Here is a 24,331-nt window from a genome sequence, read left to right as displayed (position 1 = left end):
AGCTGACAGGCTCAAGACCCAGAAACAGACAATGTTTTAGTCTGAGTCTGAAGGCAGGAAAAAGCGGATATCCCAGTTCAAAAGCAGTGAGGTAGGAGGAATTCTTTTTTTTCCAGAAAGGGTCAGACTTCTTGTCCTAATTAGGCCTTCTCCTGATTGGATGAGGCCCACTTACACTAGAGAGGGCAGTCTGCTTTATTCAGTCTCTCAGTTCCAATGTTAATCCCATCCAAAACACAAAATGTTTGACCAAATCTTTAGGCACCCCAGAGATGGCCTAGTCAAACTGATTAATAAAATCAAGCATCACAGGTATTATCTGTCTTATTTATTATAAGCATTCTGGTGGGTGTGAAATGATATCTCATTGTGGTTTTAGTTTGCAGTTCCCTAGTGACTAATGATATTGAGCATATTTTGCATGTGCTTACTAGCCATTTGTATATCATCTTTGGTGAAAGATCAGTTGAAATCACTTGTCCCCTGTTTTTTTATTGGATTGTTTTGTCTTCTTATTGAGCTGTGTGTGTGTGTGTGTGTGTGTGTGTGTGTGTGTGTGTGTTTATATGTTTTAGATTTAAATTGCAAATAACAAAAGAACTGTTCACTCATTTTATTGACCCTAAATGTGTTTTGTATGTATCTATTTTTCTTGTGAGTTCATATTTACTGACACTTTTTAATAGGACATTTGAGGCCAGGTTGAAGCTATATTTCTCCTGGGAGGATCTGTATTTACTTATACCTGAAACCCAGAGGTACTATAGACATAGGTCTACTTCCAAGTAAATCCTCCCTGTAGTTTCTAGGCCCAACAGGCAATGTAATTTTCTGCCCTTGACAATGCTGTGGCTGTGGTGACTATATTTTCTGAACAAAAATACTCTGGGAATGTGGTCAGAATGGAAGTAGTTATGAGGACAAAAGGCCAGAGTATTTGAAGTCATGATTGCCTGGGAAAATCAGATTGCAGGTAGTTATAGGGTCATCTTCATCCTGAGCTTTAGAGCCTGGCAGGGCTAAGTAGATGGAATTTGGTTTTATGAAAAGATCGTTGATAATTTAATTTTAAATACTTAAGACAGTATGATGTATGCGTGCTATTTTTAATTGATATCCTACGTATGGTTAATTAACAAGTGAAGTACCCTGATGGGGAGTATAAACTCCAGGAAAGGTTGATTAGCTTTTGAAAGATTCTAAGCAGATGTCCACACTTTAGAGAGCTTCAACCATCTTTATGTCCACTCAACACTGAGACTATATGGATTTTTCTTTGGTGAAATAAGTAGTATTCATAATGTATGGATTGGCTAGAAACACTGTACAGAGGCCACCTACTCTTGCATGACAAGGAACCCTAAATATGCCCTTTGATATATTACCATTACCCTTAGTAATGGTGCTCTTGGTTTAGGTTCCCAAACTGACAGCTTCAGAACATTACCTGAGAATTGTTGTTGTGAAGATCTGCTGAATCCTGCCCCTGAAATATTGTTTCCTGGGTATGGAATAAATCTTCCATGCGAAGTTTGATGAAAGTACCCAGAAGGATAGGTAGTTGGGACTTTACCAAGGTTACAAAACAGTTTTTATTATTGTTTTTGAGTGCACTTGCTACTAAATGTTTGCATGGGCAACAAAATTCTGCCTACTATATATGTTATTAGAACATAACATTTTAACATTGCAAGGCAGGAAGGTAGTAGGGTAGAAGAACTTACAACGTTACAACGTTAAACAAATAATATCTACAAACAGTAAAGGGGTATCTTGCAGATAGATCCCTGCTTTGTAAATCCTCCTGCTCCAATAATTTTCAAACTCTATTCTGATTTGAGAAAAAGAGGAGATTCCTTGAATGTGTGGATTAAAACAAGGTATGAAATATCTGAGGTTTGGAAAAGCCTTCTCTAGTGCTATTTCATGCAGAGTATTTGCATGTCTCAGCAGCATCAGCCAAGGTTTCTTGAAGCTTAAACCCATCCACCTTGGAAAAGCTGGATTTAGGTAAGGGTGTAGTTATTTGCCAAAATATTTGGAGTGGGGGAGAAATCTTTATTTTTTTGGGTGAAAATATTCTATAATTGCAAAATTAACCACCAATACTTTTATATACTTTGGAGAAAGCTTTTCTTGGCTAACAGATTCAAACATCCATAAATAATAATAGTAAGCAACATTTATTGCAGGCAATCTTGTGGTAAGTAATTTATATACATCATCCCATTAATGATGTATTTCCATACAACCCTGTGAACGGATGTTTTTATTCCTATCTTATATATAAAGAAAGCGAGGCACAGAGATCACATAATCAGGTGACCTTGAGTTTGAATGTAAACTCAAGTTTACCCTTTATTCACCACCTGTATTCCTATATCCTCTGAGAAGGATGGGGCAAGTCACTTACATTATGGACAAATTTTTTAACGGGAGTTGCCCACAGAACGGAGTCTAGAGCTTAGAAAAAACACACTTAATTAGGTTTACCCCTAACTTCCGGACACCTATTTCTAGCACTTCCTTGGTGATGAACCTTCTGTAGAACGAAGCTGCTAGAAAGGGAGAGGTTCTTTTCTGAGACGAGCCAATGAGATGGCTGCATCATGTGAGTGGCACGTCGTTTAGCCAATGGGTTCAGCCCTTGAGGCCTCGCGAGAAGACCAGAAATTGGTCTGGAGCATGTGGGCCTTTCGGCGTGTCGGGGGTGTTGAGCACCGGTTCTCCTGAAGGCCAGCAGAGCGGGGCGACGGCTGGAGATTGGTGAGTGGACGGGACGCAGGTTTGGAAGGCCAGGGAGGCGCAGCTGCTCCGGATGCAGGCCAGGTGGCCTTTCGCTCAAGCTCCAGGTGGCGAGTGGGGGCGGGGAGGGTTCCTTTCGGCCCACTGCGGACTCTCCACCCTCCACTCCCCAACCCCAGGCGGGAGGGGCTGTGGGTCCCCGGTGGGGCCGGGGCCTGGGCCGGGGCCAGGGCGGGGGCGGGAAGTCGTTATTTGAGGCTGGGTGTGTAGGAGGAACGCAAGGACTGGAAAAGGTGGGAAGCTTGTGGCCAGAGGAGAGCGTGAAAGTTACTTAGACGGAAACGGGGAGTGGGAACCCCGACAGAGCTATTGGTTTGGGGAATAGGACTTTGTTCTGGGGTGGGAGAGTAGGGTTCGCCTTCACAGGCCTCCCTTCTGGTTAGGCCCCAAGTCATGGTTCCCCAGCCCAGAGCTCCCACCTGGAGAGGTCGGGAAGGTAGGCCTGACCTGGGGCCCGTCCCTATCGCGCCTTCTAACCAACCGGCTCTCTGCTCACTAATCAAAGGAGAAAAGTCCATACTAAGGGAGGGCATACTGTAGGAGGAGCCTGAATCCCTAGAAGTGATGATGGAGATGAGGGAAGGGCTGAGAAAGAGGAGGATTCCAGAAATCCTGTAATTGGTAGGTATTATAGCGCCTCTCAGTGTGTGCTGGTTAGACAACTGATTCTTTGGGTGCTGTTGGGAAGATGTGAGCAAGGAGGCCAGGGCAACTGAAAAGGAGTTTAAACAATTAAAGGGGAGTACTATTGTAGCCTTTAAGGAAGGGAGGCATATCCTGCCATTTTAGTTTTACATTTATAGTTTAGTTAAAAATCAAAAGTTTGTTTTTTTGTTTTGTGGTTTTTGTTTGTTTGTTTTTTCCCAGATCCTGAACTATAACCATCTGTAGTATTGACTTAGGAATTCTGTCAGTCTTTTCTGTATGTGGATGGCCTGATTTTTTGTAGCTAATACTTAAGGCAAGTTTGCAAAAGTTAAGAGGTTTCCTTGTCAGTTAAGGGATCAGGGGTGGGTCAGGGCAATGAAGGAAGCTCTTTAAAGAAGGAGTCCCGACTTCTATAGATTATAAAGTGATTTTGAAGAGGCCTGATGGTCCTGAGATTTGAGGAGCCAGGAAGAGTCTTATCCCTGGTTACCTGGGTGAGAAAAGAGTGTTAAATGTCACCCGTGAGACCCAACAGGTATTGCAAGCTCAAAGCAGAAGAGTCTGCATTCTAGAGACTTCAGTTCTGGTAGAGTTTGAAAGAAGAGTTTTATAGAGAAGAATTGGATAAAGATTCAGAGAAGCAACTATGGAGATCAAGGGGGAGATGGAATAGTTTATGTGAAAGTAGACTGGGAAAAAAATTACGAGTCTAGTAGAGAAAAGAGAGGTCCAAAACGAAGCAAAACCCATAACTATTTACTGACAGAATAATTTTGTGGTATGATTATGTTAACTGTGAATTTGTTCATAAACCAAAATCCTGTCCATACATAAAAAGTGCTTCCTTGTGCAGTAGGTAGTTAACTCGCAGGACTGGGCTCTCTGAGAGGCTGTTTGGGTAGAAAATACAAGTACCTTTGAGGAGAGCTTGGCTTTTAAGGGCTTGCTGATGGAGAATATTCAAAATATTCTGGGCTAAATAGAGCTTTTGAAGTGAACATGATATAGGAAGGAGGCTGGTTGTATTACTGGTCTGACCTAAAGAAACTATATTTCCAGGGCATCTGGGTGGCTCCGTCAGTTGAGAGTTTGACTCTTGATTTCAGCTCTGGTCATGATCCCAGCATCGTGGGATTGAGCTGCGTTGGGCTCCTCACTGAGCGTGGAGCCTGCTTAAAATTCTCCCTCTTTCCTCCCCCACCCCTGGCTTTTGTGTGCATGCGCTCTCTCTCTAAAACAAAAAAATCCAACTATGTTTTTAATGCTTTGTGAATCTGTCTTGAAGGAAAAGGAAAACAATTGGGAATCTTTAATCTTTATAAAATGAAATGTTGGCAGGTAATTTATCAGAATAGGATCGACACCAGTGTCCTCTGCAGCCGTTCAATGGATCCTGTCCAACCACCCTTCAGGGGCTCTTCTGTGAACCCATCTCAGTGTGTACGGATGCCTGGCTCTTGGCCACAAGCTCCTAAACCTTTGGACTCAGCGCTGGGCAGGGCAGGATCTACAGGCAGAGGCCATGTATTTGGGAAGCCAGGGAAACCAAGCCCACGGAGTGGGCCAGCACAAAGGGTAAGACCATGTCTGGATGCAGATGTAGCAGCATACAGCTTATCATCAGAGGAAATAAGAGATTTCAGAGTGCTTAGAAAACTGAAGCCCTGTATGAAAAAAAAAATGGTTGGGGTTTTTTGGTTGGTTGGTTGGGTTGGGTTGGTTTTTCTTTAACAAGTAATTGCATGCCGGGCATCTGTTTCAAATCCTAAAGTTGCGAGAGTTTAGAAAAAGTGCCTCATAAAGAATGCTAAATAGATTTGGGTAAATGCTTTAGTTCCCTAGCATCTATACATATAAATGCATATACACAAATGACAAGTTTAAAGATAATAGCTTGTTGTTCTTTTCTAAGTGTTTAGATTTTCATGCTGGGTTGGGCTCTGTGATATTAGCAGACACTCCTGCTTCTGAGGTAATAATTGTTAAGAAAGTTTTTCCAGAAGGCTCCTTGCCCAAATCTTAAATAAAAAGATCTTCAGCTGTTGCTTTTAATGTGTGTACTCTTGCATGTATATGCATTCTTAATCTCTTAATTATATAGTAATTTTAAGAGTGGTATTTGTAATTTAAAAATCTCAAAGAATAAGGAGTTAGCACATATAGGAAGAAGCTGATAAACAGTTATGACAATTTTAAGAGTCGACAGTGTCAAATGTAATATTCTGTAGGAAGAAAAATTGATGACGTTATGTTGTATTTTTACTCAGATGACTTGCTTGAGTCTATAAGTGGCAGCTCTAACAGGTGTAACGGCAGTAAACTTTCAAAACTCCCGCAAGAAAACAGCAAGTTTTGTTAGAGGTTGTTAAAAAAACCCCACAAACTTCAGATACTTTTAAATGATCCAGTTTTTCTGAAAATATATTAACTAGTATATGTGTTTTCTCTTATCTTGGGTGTATAGGAAATAAACTAGAAGAATTGCACTCTGTTACTCTATACATCAAATCATGGGCTATAGCTGTATATATGCTTGACAGTCTAATGTGACATAGTTATAAATGTCATATATAGTCACATGTAGTTATAAGTGTTTATTAAAAGTGTTTATTGGGGTGCCTGGGTGGCTCAGTCCCTTAAGCATCTGACTCTTGATTTTGGCTCAAGTCATGATCTCAAAGTCATTGGATCAAGCCCTGAATTGGCCTCCATACTCAGCATGGAGTCTGCTTGGGATTCTCTCTTCCACTCCCATCCCTCCCCTCCCCCCGCCATGCGTGTTCACTCTCCTGCAAAATAAATAAATAAATGTTTTCTTTTTTAAAGGGTTTATTAAATATACCTATAATTTTTTTTATAAAGCATTTTTTCCTTTATAGTTGTAACATGTATAGAATTCAAAGATGATTTTTATTACATCTTCTTAAACACTTCACTATGTGCATTACAGAATGTGCATCACTTCCAGTCATTGAAATAACACTGTTATTTCATTTTAGAAATGAAATACATTCTGCATCTTAGAATAACTTTTGAAATATATCTTAGAATAACTCCACTCTTTTCATAGGAATGTGTGGATTTGGTCTCCATGTTCCGAGGACTGGGCCTTGAAACAGTGTCTCGGACCCCTCCGAAACGGGAAATGCCTCCATTAGGTATGTGAAAAACTAATTTGAAAAAAAATGTGGTGGTATGTATGTATGGTTGCTTTGTTCTTAAATTCGTACAGTTTATCTTCAGGAAAATAATTGTACTTTAAAACATTTTCAGCTCACAGTTATAGTTGGGTTTTGGCCCTTCCATTCAGGTAGAGGCATTTTAGGTCGAGGCTTGTCTACCAGTATGGTACGCAAGGACAAAGAAGAACCCCATCCCACTTTTCTGGATCCTTCAGTGCTGGCAGCTGGGGATAACAAGATGGCAGAGGCCTGTGTTGGTTGGAATAGGTAGGTAAAGTTGCCTTCTCAGGTAAGTGTCAAATTCAGATGAAATAGCTCTGTAAATCCAGAGAGCAACTCTGAAAAGGGTTGTATTATCTTTTAAACAATGCATGGTTTTATATTAAAGTATGGATATTTTGCAAGAATAATTAGGAGCCACTGATGTAATCAGTCATTAGAAAAGGGTAAAAAGTAGTTCTCCACTGAGCAGTTTACAACTCCGTTTGCTCTATTAAGTTAACCTGATTGTGTGGTTCTTTAACCTGGCTGATTCTAACTTCCACCTCAGTTCTGCCATGAAAGTTGGCCCTAAGAGTCAGTATTAATAGAAATTAGCGAAATGAGTCATGTAGGTGTATTGGATCTGGAGAGAATCCCAAGGTTGGGTCCCTGTTGCTGACTCCTCCAGGAAAAGAATGTAGACTTGGAGGAATCATTTAGATGGGTTGTAGATGGTCAAGAAAATCCTGATTTGTTCTCTTTCCAATGTTTCAGAATGCTTGGAAGAGGGAATTCGGATATGTCTTTATTCCCTTTGGGAAGAGCAGCTGGTGGTATAGGCAGAGGAGTATACAAGGCTCCTGCTACTCTCAGCTTGACTTCTCGGGATCCTGCCCAGCTGTCATCACCACCACCTCTGCCCCCATCCTCACCACACTCTCTGGATCACCCTCTACTTGGGACTGTAGAACACAAGGGAAAGTAAGTCCGGAGCACTGCCTTCTCTGCTTGGCATTGATGTGGGGAGAGGCCTTCTCATAATATTGTAAACACTGTTTTCTGTTGTATCTAAGCTCCTTTGTGGGTGGTAGCTACTGGAGGGTTGTTTGTTGTGTTTCTTGTTTTTTTTTTTTGCCAGTGGGGGGAATGACAAGAGGTGGGACAATTCCTGATGAAGTAAAATGGGTTGATGGTATAGATAGCATGTACCAGAGAGTGATTCAAGTGATTTTTCATTCTCTTCTCAATTCAGACACAGCAGTTCTTTGTCACATTGAAGATAAGGAAGTCATCTAGGAAAGATATTGCAGCAGTTTATCGTAGTGGAACTAATTTTTGTGTTCTTAGTTATCTGGCCTAGATTATTCCATTTATATTACTGGAGGAAAGAAGGTGAACTTGCCTCTCTAATTAGAAATTGCTAAGAATTTAGCTTCTAGCCTTCAAAGCTTGCTTTTGTGTGTCTTGTGTAAGCTAAGTGTAAAATATTACTTCCCTCAATGTTTTTTATTTCTTTTTATTTATTTTCTTGTGGTATGGGTTTGCACTTTTGTTTTGGGTATATATGCATGCTTTTGTTTATTTTTCAGAGAGCTTTTTATGAAGCAAGGATCAAAAGGTACACCTCAATCTTTGGGATTGAATCTTATCAAAATACAGTGTCATAATGAAGCAGTCTATCAATATCATGTGACTTTCAGGTATTCACAGCTTTTTTCTCTGTATTCACTTCTTAGCATTAATGAAATAGTTTTCCTGGAAAAACTGAATATTTTTCTGTGTGTTTCATAATGAACTTCTGCCTACAATAATGCAAAAACTCTGGTCTTTGCATTAAATTTAAGGTTAACGTTATTTATATTTAGCTATGTTACCATTTCAGATTTTGTTATTTTTGTTTTACCATTTTATGCGCCTGTAAGGTGGATTTTCTGTGAACTTAATGAAGCTTAAGTGCAGGGCCTTTTACTTGTATAGACCCCTTCCATAATCTTTTAACTTATTTTGTATCTATTATTTTGTATTTCTTGTCTTAAGGAGAGACCCCTCTCCCCCAGTGGTGTGAGACCCACATCTCACAAAACGCAGATCCTCCTTGCAATAAGTCTTCTACCATGATGGCTCTCCAGTGACAGTCTACGACAAAATCTGAGAGTGAGGGGTACCTGGGTGGCTCAGTCACTTGAGTGTCCGACTTTGGCTCAGGTTATAATCTCACTGTTCGTGGGTTTAAGTCCCATATGGGGCTTGCTGCTGTCAGCGCAGATCCCGCTTCAGATCCTCTGTCCCCTTTCTCTCTGCCCCTCCCCCACTTACACTCTCTCTCTCAAAAATGAATAGATATTGAAAAAAATCTAAGAGTGAGAAAATCAGAGAGAATAACTTTAATATTATGTCAGTAACTTCAGGGTTTCTCATTCTTAAAAATTAAGAAATCATTTTAGTTTGTGTTCTCTTTTAAAATCTCAGGAAACTTATTAGCTGGAGGTTATTGCTAGAATTGTGAAAATGAGTGTTTTGGAGTATCTTTGGGGAGAAAATAGGAAAATGGAAGACTGAATTTTTGAAGCACAGCTGCTAATTGGTACAAGAGGAATACGTGGAGTGTAAGAGAGAAGAAAGGAACAGTTAGGAGGAAATACCCTGAAGATAGATTATAAAGACCAAAGGAAGGGCTTCTTTGAAAAATTTTTTTTTTTAACGTTTATTTATTTTTGAGACAGAGAGAGACAGAGCATGAATGGGGGAGGGTCAGAGAGAGGGAGACACAGAATCCGAAGCAGGCTCCAGGCTCTGAGCTATCAGCACAGAGCCTGACGCGGGGCTCGAACTCACGGACCTCGAGATCATGACCCGAGCTGAAGTCGGCCGCTTAACCGACTGAGCCACCCAGGCACCCCAAGGAAGGGCTCCTTTGAATGAGAAGGAGGTGGTTGACTTTGGCCACCGTAAAAAAAGTTAACTGAATTTACTTTCAAGAGCACCCTTGTTGATTTGCTAGTAGCTTTGTTAGAGTTATAGAGAAAAAACTAGACTAAAAGAACCAAGGAGGGGCACCTGGGTGGCTCAGTTGGTTAAGCATCCGACTTCAGCTCAGGTCATGATCTCACAGTTTGTGAGTTCAAGCCCCCAGTCGGGCTCTTTGCTTTTAGCACAGAGCCTGCTTCAAATCTTTTGTCCTTCTCTCTCTGCCCTTCCCCAACTTGTTCTCTTTCTCTCTCTAAACAAACTAAATAAAACTTAAAAAAAAAAAAAAAGAACCAAGGAGAGCATAGGCCATGAGAAACAGCCACTAAATTGGCCATTTATTTAAAAAGTATGTAAGAGGAATGAGAAATGGAATGATAATTAAAGAGAGTACCAGGATGATTGCTTTAAAGCTGAGCACATTACAGATGAAGAGAAGGAACTAAAAAAAGAGGGTAAAATTGAACCCCTGAGAAGGGAGGGTAGTGGGAATGTCCCTGCTCTGGAATGTAAGGGAAAGGAATGAGCATTAACAAGAGGAAAGAACGCTTTCTGTGGAAATGGATTGACAAATGTTCATGATGCAGAAAGGAGTATGAGTCCTCACAGGTCTCTGCATTGACTGACAGTGAAAAAGACATGGATTTTATAAATTTTAAGATTGTAGATCTGGACCTTTGAAGCTGCAATATGAAGAGGATGCCAGGCCATGAAGAGGATACTCAGAAGATGTATTATAGTGGAGTGGTCATCCTGTGGCTTCCTTGTATTATGTGAAGGGAGTCCAGAAAGACAATTTTAAGTGTTGTGTTCAGGACATAGTGCCTTTCATGTATATGTATTTTTTTTAGAGAAGCTTTTTGAAATGTGATGTTAGCATGTGCGTGTTTAGTTTTGGGGACAGCTACGTTTGATTACCACTTGACGTTTTTATTTTTATTTAAAAAATTTGTTTTAACGTTTCTTCCTTTTTTTTGTCTTGAAATTTTTTCTTAATGTTTATTTTCTTTTAGAGAGAGATAGAGACAGAATACGAGTGGGTTAGGGGCAGAGAGAGAGGGAGACACAGAATCCGAAGCAGGCTCCAGGCTCCGAGCTGTCAGCACAGCACAGAGTCCGACACAGGGCTCGAACTCATGAGCTGTGAGATCATGACCTGAGCCGAAGTCGGTCGCTCAACCTACTGAGCCATCCAGGCGCCCCTTAACATTTATTTCTTTTTCAGAGACAGAGAAAGAGCACAAGCAGCAGAAGGGCAGAGAGGGAGGGAGACACAGAATCTGAAGCAGGCTCTAGGCACCGAGCTGTCAGCACAGAGCCCAGTGCAGGTCTTGAACTCACGAACTGTGAGATCATGACCTGAGCCGAAGTTGGCCGTTTAACTGACTGAACCACCCAGGAGCCCCCAATTTTTTAATCTTTCATCATGTACTTGAACATACTTCACCCTTTTAAGCCTTAGATTTGTTTAAATTTTGCAGTTAGAGAAGAGATGGTGTGTTACTGAGATGAAATGGGACAGTCCATTGTACCAAAGTAGCTACTGGAGCTTTTCAAAGCTGTAAGATTTGTGACAATGAATCAATAAAGTGTAGAAATTGCCACAAGTGAAAAAAAAGAGTAAAATTTTTTTATTACTTATTACTTATTTTTGTTAATTTTGGAGTGCAAGTGGGGGAGAGGGGCAGAAAGAGAGAATCCCAGGCAGGTTTCACGCTCAGTGCAGAGCCAGACTTGGGGCTGGATCCCATGACCCCAGGTTCATGACCTGAGCGGAAATCATGAGTCACATGCTCAACTGACTGAGCCACCCAGGCACCCCATAAAATCATGTTTTTAAAAAGTTTTTTTTAAAGTGTGTATCTCTGCAGGTTCTAGAGCAGGGATTGGCAAACTATGACTGGCCTGCAGGGCAAATCTGGCCCCCCCATCCATTTTATAATAAAGTTTTACTGGAACATAACCAGGCTCATTGGTGTACATACCATTTGTGGTGTTTAGGTACGTGTTGGTCAAGTTGAGTAGCTATACCAGAGACCATGTGGCCTGTAAAACCTAAAATATTTGCTATCAGGTCCTTTAATGAAAAAGTTTTCTGTCTGTCTTGTCTAAAATCTGGAAGAACATATGCTGACATGCTAAGGCAGTTGTCTTTGGGTAGTGGGTTTTTTTTCTGTGGGCAGGTATTCTTGGGTTGAAGTTCCTTTTGTAGTCAGGTAAACTGTATTTGAATTTTTCATACGACCACTAGATGGAGCAGTAGTTACAACTGACTGGTTCTTAACAAACCTATTTAGTAAAGGCTGCCATTTGAGCAAATTGAAGTAAAATCCTTTTTGTTTTCTAGCCCCAATGTGGAGTGCAAAAGCATGAGGTTTGGCATGCTGAAGGACCATCAAGCTGTCACCGGCAACGTTACTGCTTTTGATGGATCCATTCTCTATCTGCCTATTAAACTTCAGAAACAAGTGAGACCAAATAGGAAATGTATTTTGGAATGAAACCTAAGAGAGTTCTGGTGTTTTGAGTGGTAGGAAGTCATAGACATCCTGACGTTTGAGTTGTTCTTTCCTATTCTTAGAGGGAAACAGACTTCTCCATAACAACGAAATGTCAAACTAAGCCACTTTTTCATCTGAGTTCTCCAAGAAGTCCCTTCTTAAATAAGAGGAGTGGTTTGAAGCCTGTGAACTCAGTGATAGGAAATGGTTTAAGATTTCAGATGGAAAGGGATCTATTGCTAGTCAGTTCTCCATTACATTTCTCTTACCAAATCCTTTCTTAAATCCTTGTTGTCATGCTATGATTTTGTTCAGTGTGGACAGCAAGGTAAGGGGAAAGTGGAAAATATAGTTAAGATATTTCAGTGTTTTCTAGAACACATTTGATGAGATTAGGGCTTGGTAGTTTTGTCATTTTTTTTTTTTTTTACTTGCATATATTTATTTGTTAGGTCCTTGAGTTAAAAAGTCAAAGGAAAACTGATGATGCAGAGATCAGCATTAAGATTCAATTGACAAAGATCCTGGAGCCCTGTTCTGACTTGTGCATTCCCTTCTACAATGTTGTTTTCCGTCGGTGAGAAAACAGCTTATTTTCTTTAATCACAGTCTTGTGTTTGTAACAGTGCTCTTCAAGAAGCTTGGATGGTATTATATACCACAGTTCCTATAGAGATGAGTTTGGAAACATTTAATAAATAAATGGATGGTATTGAGGCTAACTTATTAAAAAATTATGTCAAGTGATTAGCCAGATTTGGGTATAATGAAGGTCAGTAGCAGGATGGGTTCCTTGGAATCATTCAGGAACTTTAAAAGTAGATGTTTATATTGTGTAATTTAATGGTGTTACTGACGGGGCTATTCAAAGTGGTAGTACACAAAAATTTTTGCTGGAAGAATTTTTTCTAGGTCCCTTGAATTTTTGGATACAGACAGTTCATATGTTTTTAACTTTTTATAAGATCCAAATTTTCATAAAACTTATTCCTGCACCACCTCTTTTTAAATGAAACACAGAACCTGATTTCTAACTAATAAGCTGAACTACCAGGTCAAACATAACTTCCTATGCCAGAGTGATCTTTACAAACAGAAATTGACTCTCTTGCATTCTTTTTAGTTAATTGTGAAAAATAATGTAAATGGAACTTGGGAAATCAACTCAGTTTTTGGTTACCTAGTAACTAAGACAACCTGTTGTCAGTTGTATGTACTCCAGGATAAATGCTTTGATAATTTTTCTTTTTCGTTTGGCAAGCGTGTTCTCAGCATAAAAGCTATATTGTGCAAAGGACACCAACATTTTTGGCATTTCAGGCTTTAAAAGGAAAATATAACTAAGAGTAATAGAGCTTAATTTTTTTTCGTTCTTCTCTAGAAGACCCATTTTTGCTCTTTATTTCAGAGTAATGAAACTTCTAGATATGAAGCTTGTAGGGAGAAACTTTTATGACCCTACAAGTGCTATGGTTCTACAGCAGCACAGGTCAGTGGTGTTTTTCTCTTCCTTACTTTGGAATGTTCTGGAAAGAAATTTTTCATTGTGATTACCATATTTAGTACAGAAATCTCAACAGTATTTTATGATTGTGAATACAATTTATCAGTTAAATCTGTTCCACAATTTAGTTTTTTTAGTAAGTTCACAATGATGTTGATTTAATTTGATTCGTGGTGCTTTTTCCATTGTTACTAGGGAGGCGGGTGGTATTTACTCACTTGTTTCAAATGGGGCAGGGAAGTATCTGTGGCCCTTTTAGAACCCTAAGATAAAACTCACCTGTCTCTTCAGGTTGCAGATCTGGCCAGGCTATGCAGCTAGTATCCGAAGAACAGATGGAGGTCTTTTTCTGCTAGCTGATGTCTCCCATAAGGTCATTCGGAATGATTCAGTGCTGGATGTCATGTGAGTGAATGGTGGGATCAACATTTAACAAGCTAACAATTTTCTGAAAAGTTTAATAATAGCTGGTAATAAATACAGATTGGCCATTGTTCTCTTTGGGTTTTAAATTGTAGAACTGATTAAGGGTACTGAATATATGTGCTCTATTGATAAGTCTTGCTGAGGTAGGTATTACTTGCTGTACTTTGAGGAGGAATTGTATTTAATGCTCTGGTTAAGAAGGCTTGGTTTATTTTTTTTTTTTTTTAATTTTTTTTTTTCAACGTTTATTTATTTTTGGGACAGAGAGAGACAGAGCATGAACGGGGGAGGGGCAGAGAGAGAGGGAGACACAGAATCGGAAACAGGCTCCAGGCTCTGAGCCATCAGCCCAGAGCCCAACGCGGGGCTCGAACTCACGGACCGTGAGATCGTGACCTGGCTGAAGTCGGACGCTTAACCGACTGCGCCACCCAGGCGCCCCAAGAAGGCTTGGTTTAAAACATTCACACCCTGAGGTACCTGGGTGGCTCAGTCGGTTAAGCGTTAAGCATGTGACTTTGGCTCAGGTCGTGATCTCATGGCTCACGAGTTCAAGCTCTGCTTCCAGCTCTGTGCTGAAAGCTCAGAGCCTGGAGCCTGCTTTGTATTCTGTATCGCTCGCTCTCTCTGCCCATTCCCCACTCGTATGTGCATGCGCGCTCTCTTTCTCTCCCTCTCTCTCAAAAATAAATAAACGTTGAGAAAAAGTGAAAAAAAAAAACACACTGACACCCTGGATTTTGTTTAAATGTGCTACTATAGTGAATCATTTACTATAGTAAATATAGATGTGTACAATTTGTAATGGCTTCATGAAATCTCATCTTATAGATTAAATCTGCGTTCATCGCAGAGTCTTTATGGCTATGTACTTAGAAGTGGAATCACTTAATGAAAGGGCTGAACATTATAGAAGCTTGATAAATATTTCTATAATAAAAATACTTAAATATACGTTGACAAATTACTCTCTAGAAGACGTTAGTTCATTTTTTTCACCATCTGTGTACAACTACTGGGTGTTATCAGGCTTATAAATCTTTGCTTATCTGATAAATTGATTGATTCATTCAATATGCATTTGAGCTCCAATTACATACCAGAGCCTTGAGATGTATCAGTTAACATAACAAAGATCCCTCTTCTCATGGAGTTTACATTGTAGTCAGGTAAGTGAATTGTATAGCGTACTGGAAGTGTTGAGAGCTTTGGAAGGAAGAAAAAGAACACAGGGTAGGAGAGATGGGAGTACCAGGGGTGGGATGGGGTAGGTTGGAGAGCTGTAATTTTAAATAGAGTGGTCAAGTTTGTGCCAATACTTGCAGGAGATGAGGGATTTAGCCAGGTGAATATATGGTCGAAAGGACTTGTCAGAGAGACAGCTAGGATAAAGGCCTTTAAAAGACAGAAATATGCCTGGCTCATTCAGGGAGTGGCAGGAAACCCAGGGTGGCTAGAGCAGAGCAAGTAAAAGAGTGGTAGGAGGAAGGGGAAGATGGAGGAAATGACAGTATAGGAAGGCTACTGTAAGGATTTTATCTTTTACTTTGAAGTGCAGGACTGGTGGCTGGAGTGACATGATGTGGCTTGAGTTGTAAAACGATCCCTCCCATTGCTGCGTGGAGGAGAGACTTTTAAAAGGGTAGGGATAGAAGTGGGGTGACCAATCAGGAGTCTCAGTGGCGACATGAAGATGGCAGCAGTGGAGGTGGTGAGAAGTGGTTGACTCCTGGTTTCGTGTGTGTGTTAAAACTTAAGTTTATTTATTTTTGAGAGCAAGAGTGTGAGTGGGGGAGAGGCAGGGAGGGGGAGGGAGGGGGGAGAGAGAGAGAGAGAGAGGGAGGGAGAGAATTCCAAACAGACTCCACACTGCCAGTGGAGAGCCCGATGCAGGGCTTGAACCCATGAACTGGGAGATCATGACTGGAGCCAAAGTCGGAAGCTTAACCAACTGAGCCACCCAGGTGCACCCTGGATATATTTTGAAAGTAGTGCTCAGTTTCTTTTCTACTCTTTCACCATTAAGTATGTTATCTGTGAGGTTTTTTTTTTTTTCCTTCAGTGTTCATTTATTCTGAGAGAGGGAGGGAGAGAGTGAGCAGGGGAGGGGCAGAGAGAGAGAGGGAGACACAGAATCCAAAGCAGGCTCCAGGCTCCGAGCTGATGCGGGGCTCGAACCCGTAAACTGTGAGATCATGACCTGAGCCGAAGTTGGACTCTTAACCGACTGAGCCACCCAGGCACCCCTCTGTGAGCTTTTTTAGAAGCCCTTTTTCAGATTGAGGAAGTTCCATTTTATTCCTAGTGTATGAAGTGTTTTTATCATGAAAGGCTCTTGGGTTTTGTTAATTGCTTTTTCTATTGAGATGATCGTTTTTTAAAATTTTTTTTTTAATGTTTATTTATTTTTGACACAGAGAGAGAGAGAGAGAGACAGAGCATGAGCAGGGGAGGGGACAGAGAGAGAGGGAGACACAGAATCAGAAGCAGGCTCCAGGCTCTGCACTGTCAGCACAGAGCCCGATGCGGGGCTCGAACTCACTGCAAGATCATGACCTGAGCCAAAGTCAGACGCTCAACCGACTGAGCCACCCAGGCACCCCGAGATGATCGTTTTTTATTTTTTTTCAACGTTTTTTTTTTTATTTTTATTATTTTTTTATTTTTTTATTTTTGGGACAGAGAGAGACAGAGCATGAACGGGGGAGGGTCAGAGAGAGAGGGAGACACAGAATCGGAAACAGGCTCCAGGCTCTGAGCCATCAGCCCAGAGCCTGACGCGGGGCTCGAACTCACGGACCACGAGATCGTGACCTGGCTGAAGTCGGACGCTTAACCGACTGCGCCACCCAGGCGCCCCGAGATGATCGTTTTTTAAAAAACATCCTGCTTTTAGGGCGCCTGGGTGGCGCAGTCGGTTAAATGTCCAACTCTAGATTTTGGCTTAGGTCATGACCTCACAGTTCGTGGGTTCAAGTCCCACGTCAGGCTCTGTGTTGACAGTGCAGAACCTGCTTGGACTTCTCTCTCTCTTTCTCTCTCTCCCCCTCCTTCCTTTCCCCTTTCTCTGCCTCTCCCCTGCTTGCTCTCTTGCTCAGAACAAATAAATTTTATTTAAAAAATCCTTTTTTAATTGATCTTTGGATATTAAATCAACCTTGCATTCATGGGATACATCTTACTTGCTCATGGTGTATGATTTTTTCTATATGTTGCTAGATTTGGTTTGCTTGTATTTCGTTGAGGATTTTTGTCTGTATTCCTAAGCAATATCTGTATCTTTCTTGTGAGGCCTTTGTCTGATTTTGATATCTCGGTAATACCGGCCTTATAGGAAGAGTTGGGAAGTATTCCCTTCCTCTTCTGTTTTTTGGAAGAGTTTGTGAAGGATTAGAATTCATTTTCTTTTGAACGCTTGGTAGAAAGTCAACAGAGAAGCCATCTGGGCTTTGGTTTTTCTTTGTGTGCAGTTTTTAAATTACTAATTCAATTTCTGTACATGTTAGATATTTATCAGATTTTCTGTTTATTTTTGGGTCAGTTTTGGTAATTTGTGTCTTTCTAGGAGTTTGTTCATTTTATTTAGTGATCTAATTTGTTAGCATATTGCTGTTCAAAGTGTTCCCTTACAATTCTTTTTATTTCTGTGAGCCAGTTGTGATGTCCCCTCTTGAATTCCAGGTTTTAGAAATCCAAGTCTCCTTTTTTCACAGTAGTCTACCTAAAAGTTTGTCAGTGTTGTTGACTTTTTCAGAAAACCAGTATTTGGTTTTGTTGATTTTCTTTATTTTCTGTTCTCTATTTCATTAATTCCCACTCTTACTTCCTTCCTTTTGCATACTTACGGTGTAGTTTGCTCTTCTCTTTCCAGTGTCTTGAGGTGGAAGGTTAGTTTATTTGGGATATATTTTTTTTTAATATAGGCTTTTACAGCTATAAATTTCTCTCTAAGTAATGCTTTAGCTGTATCCCGTACATTTTGGTATGTTGTGTCTTCATTTATATCTAGTTCAAAATATTTTCTAATTTCCTTTATGATTTCTTGTTTGATCCATTGATTATTTAGGGGAGTGTGTTGTTTAATTTCCATATATATATGAGTTTTCTGAATTTCTTCTGTTTTTGATTTCTAATTTCATTCTATTGTGGCCAGACAACAGAATTGTATTTCTATCCTTTTATATTTATTGAAGTTTGTTCTATGATCTAGCATATGATATATATTGGAGAACGTTCTGTGTGCGCTTTCGACATTGTAATTTTAACTCAAATTTTTTTTTACAAATCAAGGAAAGTGCCAGAATCAGAACAACTATGGTATACCTTTATATTGGAAGGAGAAATTCTTCCAGGCAGAGTTTGAGACTTTTGACATAGGCAAACTTAATGACAAACAAGAAAGAGAAGCACTAAAGTTGTCTAAGGATGTGTGTTTGTGAACCGTATTTCAGGTTCCAAGCACAGATAGAAAGGGCCATGAGATCAGTGATCCAACTATCATTGACCCTGGAATTTGAACTAAATAAACACAGTGAGCTTCTTTCACAAATTGCCAAGACAAGAAGTGCCTTCCTAACTAACGTTTGACCACTTGCTTTTTTACAAATTGGTTGCTGGATTAATGGACCTTCAAGTATGATGTCTCTGAAGTGGATTAGCTTAGTTTGGAGGCTTTATCTGGTTTATGCCTCCATGCATTCTCTATAGAACACCCTCATACATTTAATAGAGACAAGGAAATCTAGGGCAAAACAAAAACATATGAAAGAAGACTATGCATCTAGACAAATAACAGCAAAAGCAAAGTAAGCAAATGGAGAATAATCAAGTTAATGGCAAAAATAATTTTCAAAACGAAGACTTGGGTCCAAACAATGACTTTTTTTTTTCTTTTTTAATTTGCATCCAAGTTAGTTAGCATATAGTGCAATAATGATTTCAGGAGTAGAATCCAGTGATTCATCTCCTACGTAAACTACTCATTGCTCATCCCAGCAAGTGTCCTCCTTAATACCCCTTGTCCATTTAGCCCATCCCCCCCACCCAGAACCCCCCCCACCAACAACCCTCAGTTTGTTCTCTGTATTTAAGAGTCTCTTATGTTTTGTCCCCTTCTGTGTTTTTTTTTTTAATATTTATTTTTGAGAGACAGAATGCGAGCGGGGGAGGGGCAGAGAGAGAGGGAGAGACAGAATCCAAAGCAGGCTCCAGGTTCTGAGCTGTGTGTCAGCACAGAGCCTGACGCGGGGCTCCAACACACAGACTGCAAGATCATTACCTGACCTGAAGTCCGACGCTTAACCAACTGAGCCACCCAGGCACCCCCCTTCCTATTTTTATATTATTTTTGCTTCCTTTCCTTTATGTTCATTATTTTAAATTCCACATGAGTTAAGTCATATGATATTTGTCTTTCTCTGACTAATTTCGCTTAGCATAATACACTCCAGTTCCCTCCACATTATTGGCAAATGGCAAGACTTCATTCTTTTTGATTGCTGAATAGTACTCCATTGTGTGTATGTGCGTGTGTGTGTGTGTGTGTGTGTGTGTGTGTGTGTGTATCACAATCTTTTTTACCCATTCATTAGTTGATAGACATTTGGGCTTTTTCCATACTTTGACTATTGTCAATAGCGCTGCTATAAACAGTGTACGTGCCCCTTCAAAACAGCACACTTGTATCCTTTGGAGAAATACCTCGTAGTGCAATTGCTGGTCATAGGGTAGTTCTATTTTTAACCTTTTGAGGAACCTCCATACTGTTTTCCAGAGTGGCTGTAACAGTTTGCATTCCCACTAGAGTGCAAAAGGGTTCCTCTTTCTCCACATCTTTGCCAACATCTGTTGTCGCCCGAGTTGTTAATTTTAGCCATTCTGACTGGTGTGAGGTGGTATCTCATTGTGGTTTTGATTTGCATTTCCCTGATGATGAGTGATGTTGAGCATTTTTTCATGTGTCAGTTGGCCATCTGGATGTCTTCTTTGGAAAAGTGTCTTTCATGTCTTTTGCCCATTTCTTCACAGGATTACTTGTTTTTTGGGTGTTGAGTTTGATAAATTCTTTTTAGAGGATACTAACCTTTTATCATATATGTCATTTGCAAATATCTTCTCCCATTCCATCAGTTGCCTTTTAGTTTTGCTGATTGTTTCCTTTGCAGTGCGAAAGCTTTTTATTTTGATGCAGTCCCAGTAGTTCATTTTTGCTTTTGTTTCCCTTGCCTCCAGAGACATGTTGAGTAAGGAGTTGCTGTGGCCTAGGTCAAAGAGGTTTTGTCTGCTTTCTTCTCTAGGATTTTGATGGCTTCCTGTCTTATAGTTAGGTCTTTCCTACATTTTGAGTTTTGTGGGTGTGTATGGTGCAAGAAAGTGGTCGAGGTTCATTCTTTTGCATGTCGCTGTCCAGTTTTCCCAGCACAGTTTGCTGAAGAGGCTGTCTTTATTCCAGTGGATATTCTTTCTTGCTTTGTCAAGGATTAGTTGGCCATATATTTGTGGGTCCATTTCTGGGTTCTTTATTCTTTTCCATTGGTCTACGTGTCTGTTTTTGTACCAGTACCATACTATCTTGATGATTATAACTTTGTAATATAGGTTAAAGTCCGGAATTGTGATGCCTCCAGTCTTGGTTTTCTTTTTCAGGATTATTTTGGCTATTCAGGGGCTTTTCTGATTCCATACAAATTTTAGGATTGTTTGTTCTAGTTCTGTGAAGAATGCTGGCATTATTTTGATAGGGATTGCCAAACAATGACTTCTAACATGAAAGGTCATTAGGCATCCAAAGCCTAATGAAACTAGTCAGAGCTCAGCTTGTTGTTGGGATTGACTCACTGCAGCAGATCTGGTGGACAAATACAGTTAAGCACAGAAGGCCCAGTGAGTGCATCTGTTGGTCTGAAACTCCTGGAGTGTTGCTGAGGAAGAGCTCCCATAGTTACCTTGGTGAAACCTTCAGAATTGCCAAAGAATGATGAGACTTCTGTTTTATCTGAAATAAAGAAAAGGCTGAGTTCCTGCTTATTGCAGTAAAAAGAGACTGCTGACCTTACATAGAGTATTGGAGAGGTATGGAGTTCAGGACGGCAGTCTTGCAGAGGGGCAAGCAGTAGAAAGTGGTTGCTCAGGCAGTCTATTATTGATTGATTAGTACTCTGTGGGATGCTTATTGGATTAAGGTGTTTCTCAATGTATAGAAACAAGGGGTTGACATTGGTTAGATAGCTTGCAAGAGGTGACTTGATACGGATGTATTAAAACTGGATCTTATGGGGGTGCCTGGGTAGCTCAGTCGGTGGAGCATCTGTCTGACTTAAGCTCAGGTCGTGATCTCACGGTTCATGTTCGTGCTGATAGTGCAGAGTCTGCTTGGGATTCTCTCTCTTTCTGCCCCTCCCCTATTTACCCCCCCACCTCAAAAATAAACAAACATTTAAAAAAGTGTTTTTAGGGGCACCTGGGTGACTCAATATGTTAAGCATCCGACTTCTGCTCAGGTCAAGATCTCAGGGTTCTTGAGTTCAAGCCCCACGTCAGGCTCTGCTTTGACAGTGCGGAGCCTGCTCGGGATTTTCTTTTTCTCCCTCTCTTTCTCTCCCCCTCTGCCACTCTCTCTCTCTTTCTCCCTCTCTCTCTCTCTATCCCCAAATAAATAAAACTTAAAAAAAATTTTTTTAAACTGGATTTTATGGCTACTGGTTACTGTGGCTACAAAATTATCTTTTCCAAAGTTTGTGATGATTTCTTTTTTAATTTCCAGGAGGATGTGAATGTTTGTTATCATCTACTTTTATTACTTAATTTCTAACACATTAACATTAACTTAATAAGAATTTATTTTGTAAATGATTAGCAAGTGTTCTTATCCATTTTTTAATGATATATTTCCCCTCACTAACTTGAAATGCTACTAGTGATCACTGGACACTCAATCCTAATGTATATTCCAGTCTCATTTGGATCTTATTCTATTCTGTTTTTTCTTTTTTCAGATTTAGTAGGGCACAGTAGACACAATCAACCTTATACATTTAAAGTATACAATTTGAAGAGTTTTACTATACTTACATACCTATGAAACATCGCAGTGAAGATCATGAACATACCCATTTCCCACTCAAAATTTACTCATGTCTGTTTCAGACCTCTCTCTACCCACCATGGGCAGCAAGCACTGATCTGGTTTCTGCCACTAGAGATCAGTTTGCATTTTCTAGAATTTTCTAGAAATTGTAAGTAGAATTATATGGCATAGACTCATTTTTTGTTTTTTTGTTATTTGGTCTGCTTTCTTTTCAGCATGATTTTTTTTTTATTTTAATTTTTTATTTTAATCTCAGTAGAGAAGTCAGAGTAAAATAGTGCAGTTAAAAATCATTGATTTTTATCTACTTTTCAATGTTGAATATTGGAGTAACAAGATATAGGTCTATATTCTTTATCTCCTGCCTTCCTCAGTCCATTTTTAGCTTTTTCTTGATTGGGCCTCCCTCTTCCACATCTTCCACCTACCTTTTCTAATGCAAAAGACAATGATTAGGGGAATGGGCTTTGGTGAGAGAATATTAAAAACTGTCATGGAAGATTTTGAAAATAAATTACAGCTTAAAAAGTGTTTGAATATAGATTGTATACTAGTGGTTACTTTTGACTTCCACAGCTGCATATATATAGCGAACTGTGTTTGTAGCCATCTCTCCTCTGTATTTAACCTAGCAGACAGAATAAGGCCACACACACACACACACACACACACACACACACACACACTGCATCCGGCATGTATCAAGCACTGATGGCAATGATGGAGATGATATTTGCAAGCACTTAACACAGTTCTATTATCTGTGCTAGGCACTGTTCTCAACGCTTCATTTATATAAAGTCATTGTGTTCTCTCAACAACACTATGAGTTAGGTTCTTTCACTGACCCACTTTCACATGAGGAAACCAAGGCACAAAGAGCAGTAACTTGCTCAAAAGTTTCATAGGCTAGTAAGTGTAAGACGCAAGATTTGAACCCAGGCATTTTGGCTCTGGGTCTGTCATCAATGTTGAACTGCTTCAGGTGTCTGATTTTCATCACTTACTATATAGTCTTTCTTAGGGAGAGTTCTGCAGGACACTAATTATCCAGAGTGGTAATGAACTGAATGTTCATTCTGTGAGGTAAAAAGGAAAAAGGTGGGAGGAATCTGGTTAAATACATTGGAGGTAAATCAAGCTAAGTATGTTTCTTTAGTAGCCTGATATGCTAATGTATGCAGTGAATCTCTAAGCAGGGCTTATAATATGCAGAATGGACTCAACTTTTTATTTTTTTTATTTTTTTAATTTTTTTATTTTTGGGACAGAGAGAGACAGAGCATGAACGGGGGAGGGGCAGAGAGAGAGGGAGACACAGAATCGGAAACAGGCTCCAGGCTCTGAGCCATCAGCCCAGAGCCCGACGCGGGGCTCAAACTCACGGACCGCGAGATCGTGACCTGGCTGAAGTCGGACGCCTAACCGACTGCGCCACCCAGGCGCCCCTGGACTCAACTTTTTTGATTGTACAACCTTTTCCACACTTCTCACAACTTCTCAAGGGACCAGTGTTTCTGAAGAATATACCCTGGGTGACACTGACCCACAGAACAAAGTCCAAGCTCCGATCCTTGACTTACAAGGACATTCACATCTGGTCCCTGCCTATCTTCAGCCTGTGCTTACCATCTTCTGTCCCTGTTCCACCTCCTTGTCCTCCCCATCCCCAGATCCCTGCTTGTCCCCTGCATACTGCTGCCTCTGCCTGGAGTGTCACTCATTCCTCTGCCCCCTGGCATTTCTGCTTGGCAGATTGCTTCTTCAAGTATCAGCTGCCTCTGTAAACTTTCCTGGACTCCCTGGGCATATTCACACATGCTTCCTATGAGTTACCTGTGTTGGGCTTGTTCACGGCATTGTTTAGAGGTTACCTTGAGGGTACATTTGCCTATGGTGAGTCTGCTTATCTGCATCTTCAGCATCTTCACCAGTGCTGTATAATGATAGGTATTTGTAATCCTTTCCATTAGCTCAAAAGGGCAAATATAGTTGAATGTTTTGTTGTTCCACTGTAGACTATCCTAATAATGATGATACAAAATAATTATTTTGTTTGATTTGTTTGAATAAATGCCCTTTTTGAAGGCAAACTATGAATTTTACTAATTTGTAGTTGCTGTTTTTGACTTTTACCTTTTCACTATTTTTTATTGATTTTGATTTTTTTGGTAATGTTAAAGAAAAGAGATGAGAGTCCTATCTCTTTAAAGAGACAACTGGAGCCTTC

General features: G+C 40.2%; 1 protein-coding gene across 2 annotated transcripts in view; it reads left to right on the top strand.

Moving 5' to 3' along the window:
* The first annotated feature begins 1,540 nt into the window (after positions 1-1,540).
* The window catches only part of PIWIL2 (piwi like RNA-mediated gene silencing 2), a 79,949-nt gene continuing 57,158 nt past the window's right edge, over positions 1,541-24,331 (top strand). For both annotated transcript variants that reach the window (XM_045457566.1, XM_045457559.1), the window contains exons 1-10: positions 1,541-2,766; positions 4,792-5,028; positions 6,524-6,611; positions 6,764-6,902; positions 7,392-7,598; positions 8,207-8,317; positions 11,932-12,052; positions 12,538-12,662; positions 13,494-13,574; positions 13,881-13,994. In XM_045457566.1, coding sequence (XP_045313522.1) covers positions 4,840-5,028; positions 6,524-6,611; positions 6,764-6,902; positions 7,392-7,598; positions 8,207-8,317; positions 11,932-12,052; positions 12,538-12,662; positions 13,494-13,574; positions 13,881-13,994 — 1,175 coding nt within the window. In that variant the 5' untranslated portion in view covers positions 1,541-2,766; positions 4,792-4,839. The remainder of the gene's footprint in view (positions 2,767-4,791; positions 5,029-6,523; positions 6,612-6,763; positions 6,903-7,391; positions 7,599-8,206; positions 8,318-11,931; positions 12,053-12,537; positions 12,663-13,493; positions 13,575-13,880; positions 13,995-24,331) is intronic.

The sequence above is a fragment of the Leopardus geoffroyi genome, chromosome B1 (assembly GCF_018350155.1).
Source record: "Leopardus geoffroyi isolate Oge1 chromosome B1, O.geoffroyi_Oge1_pat1.0, whole genome shotgun sequence".
Taxonomy (NCBI): Eukaryota; Metazoa; Chordata; class Mammalia; order Carnivora; family Felidae; genus Leopardus; species Leopardus geoffroyi.
This window is presented reverse-complemented; position numbering and strand designations above follow the sequence as displayed.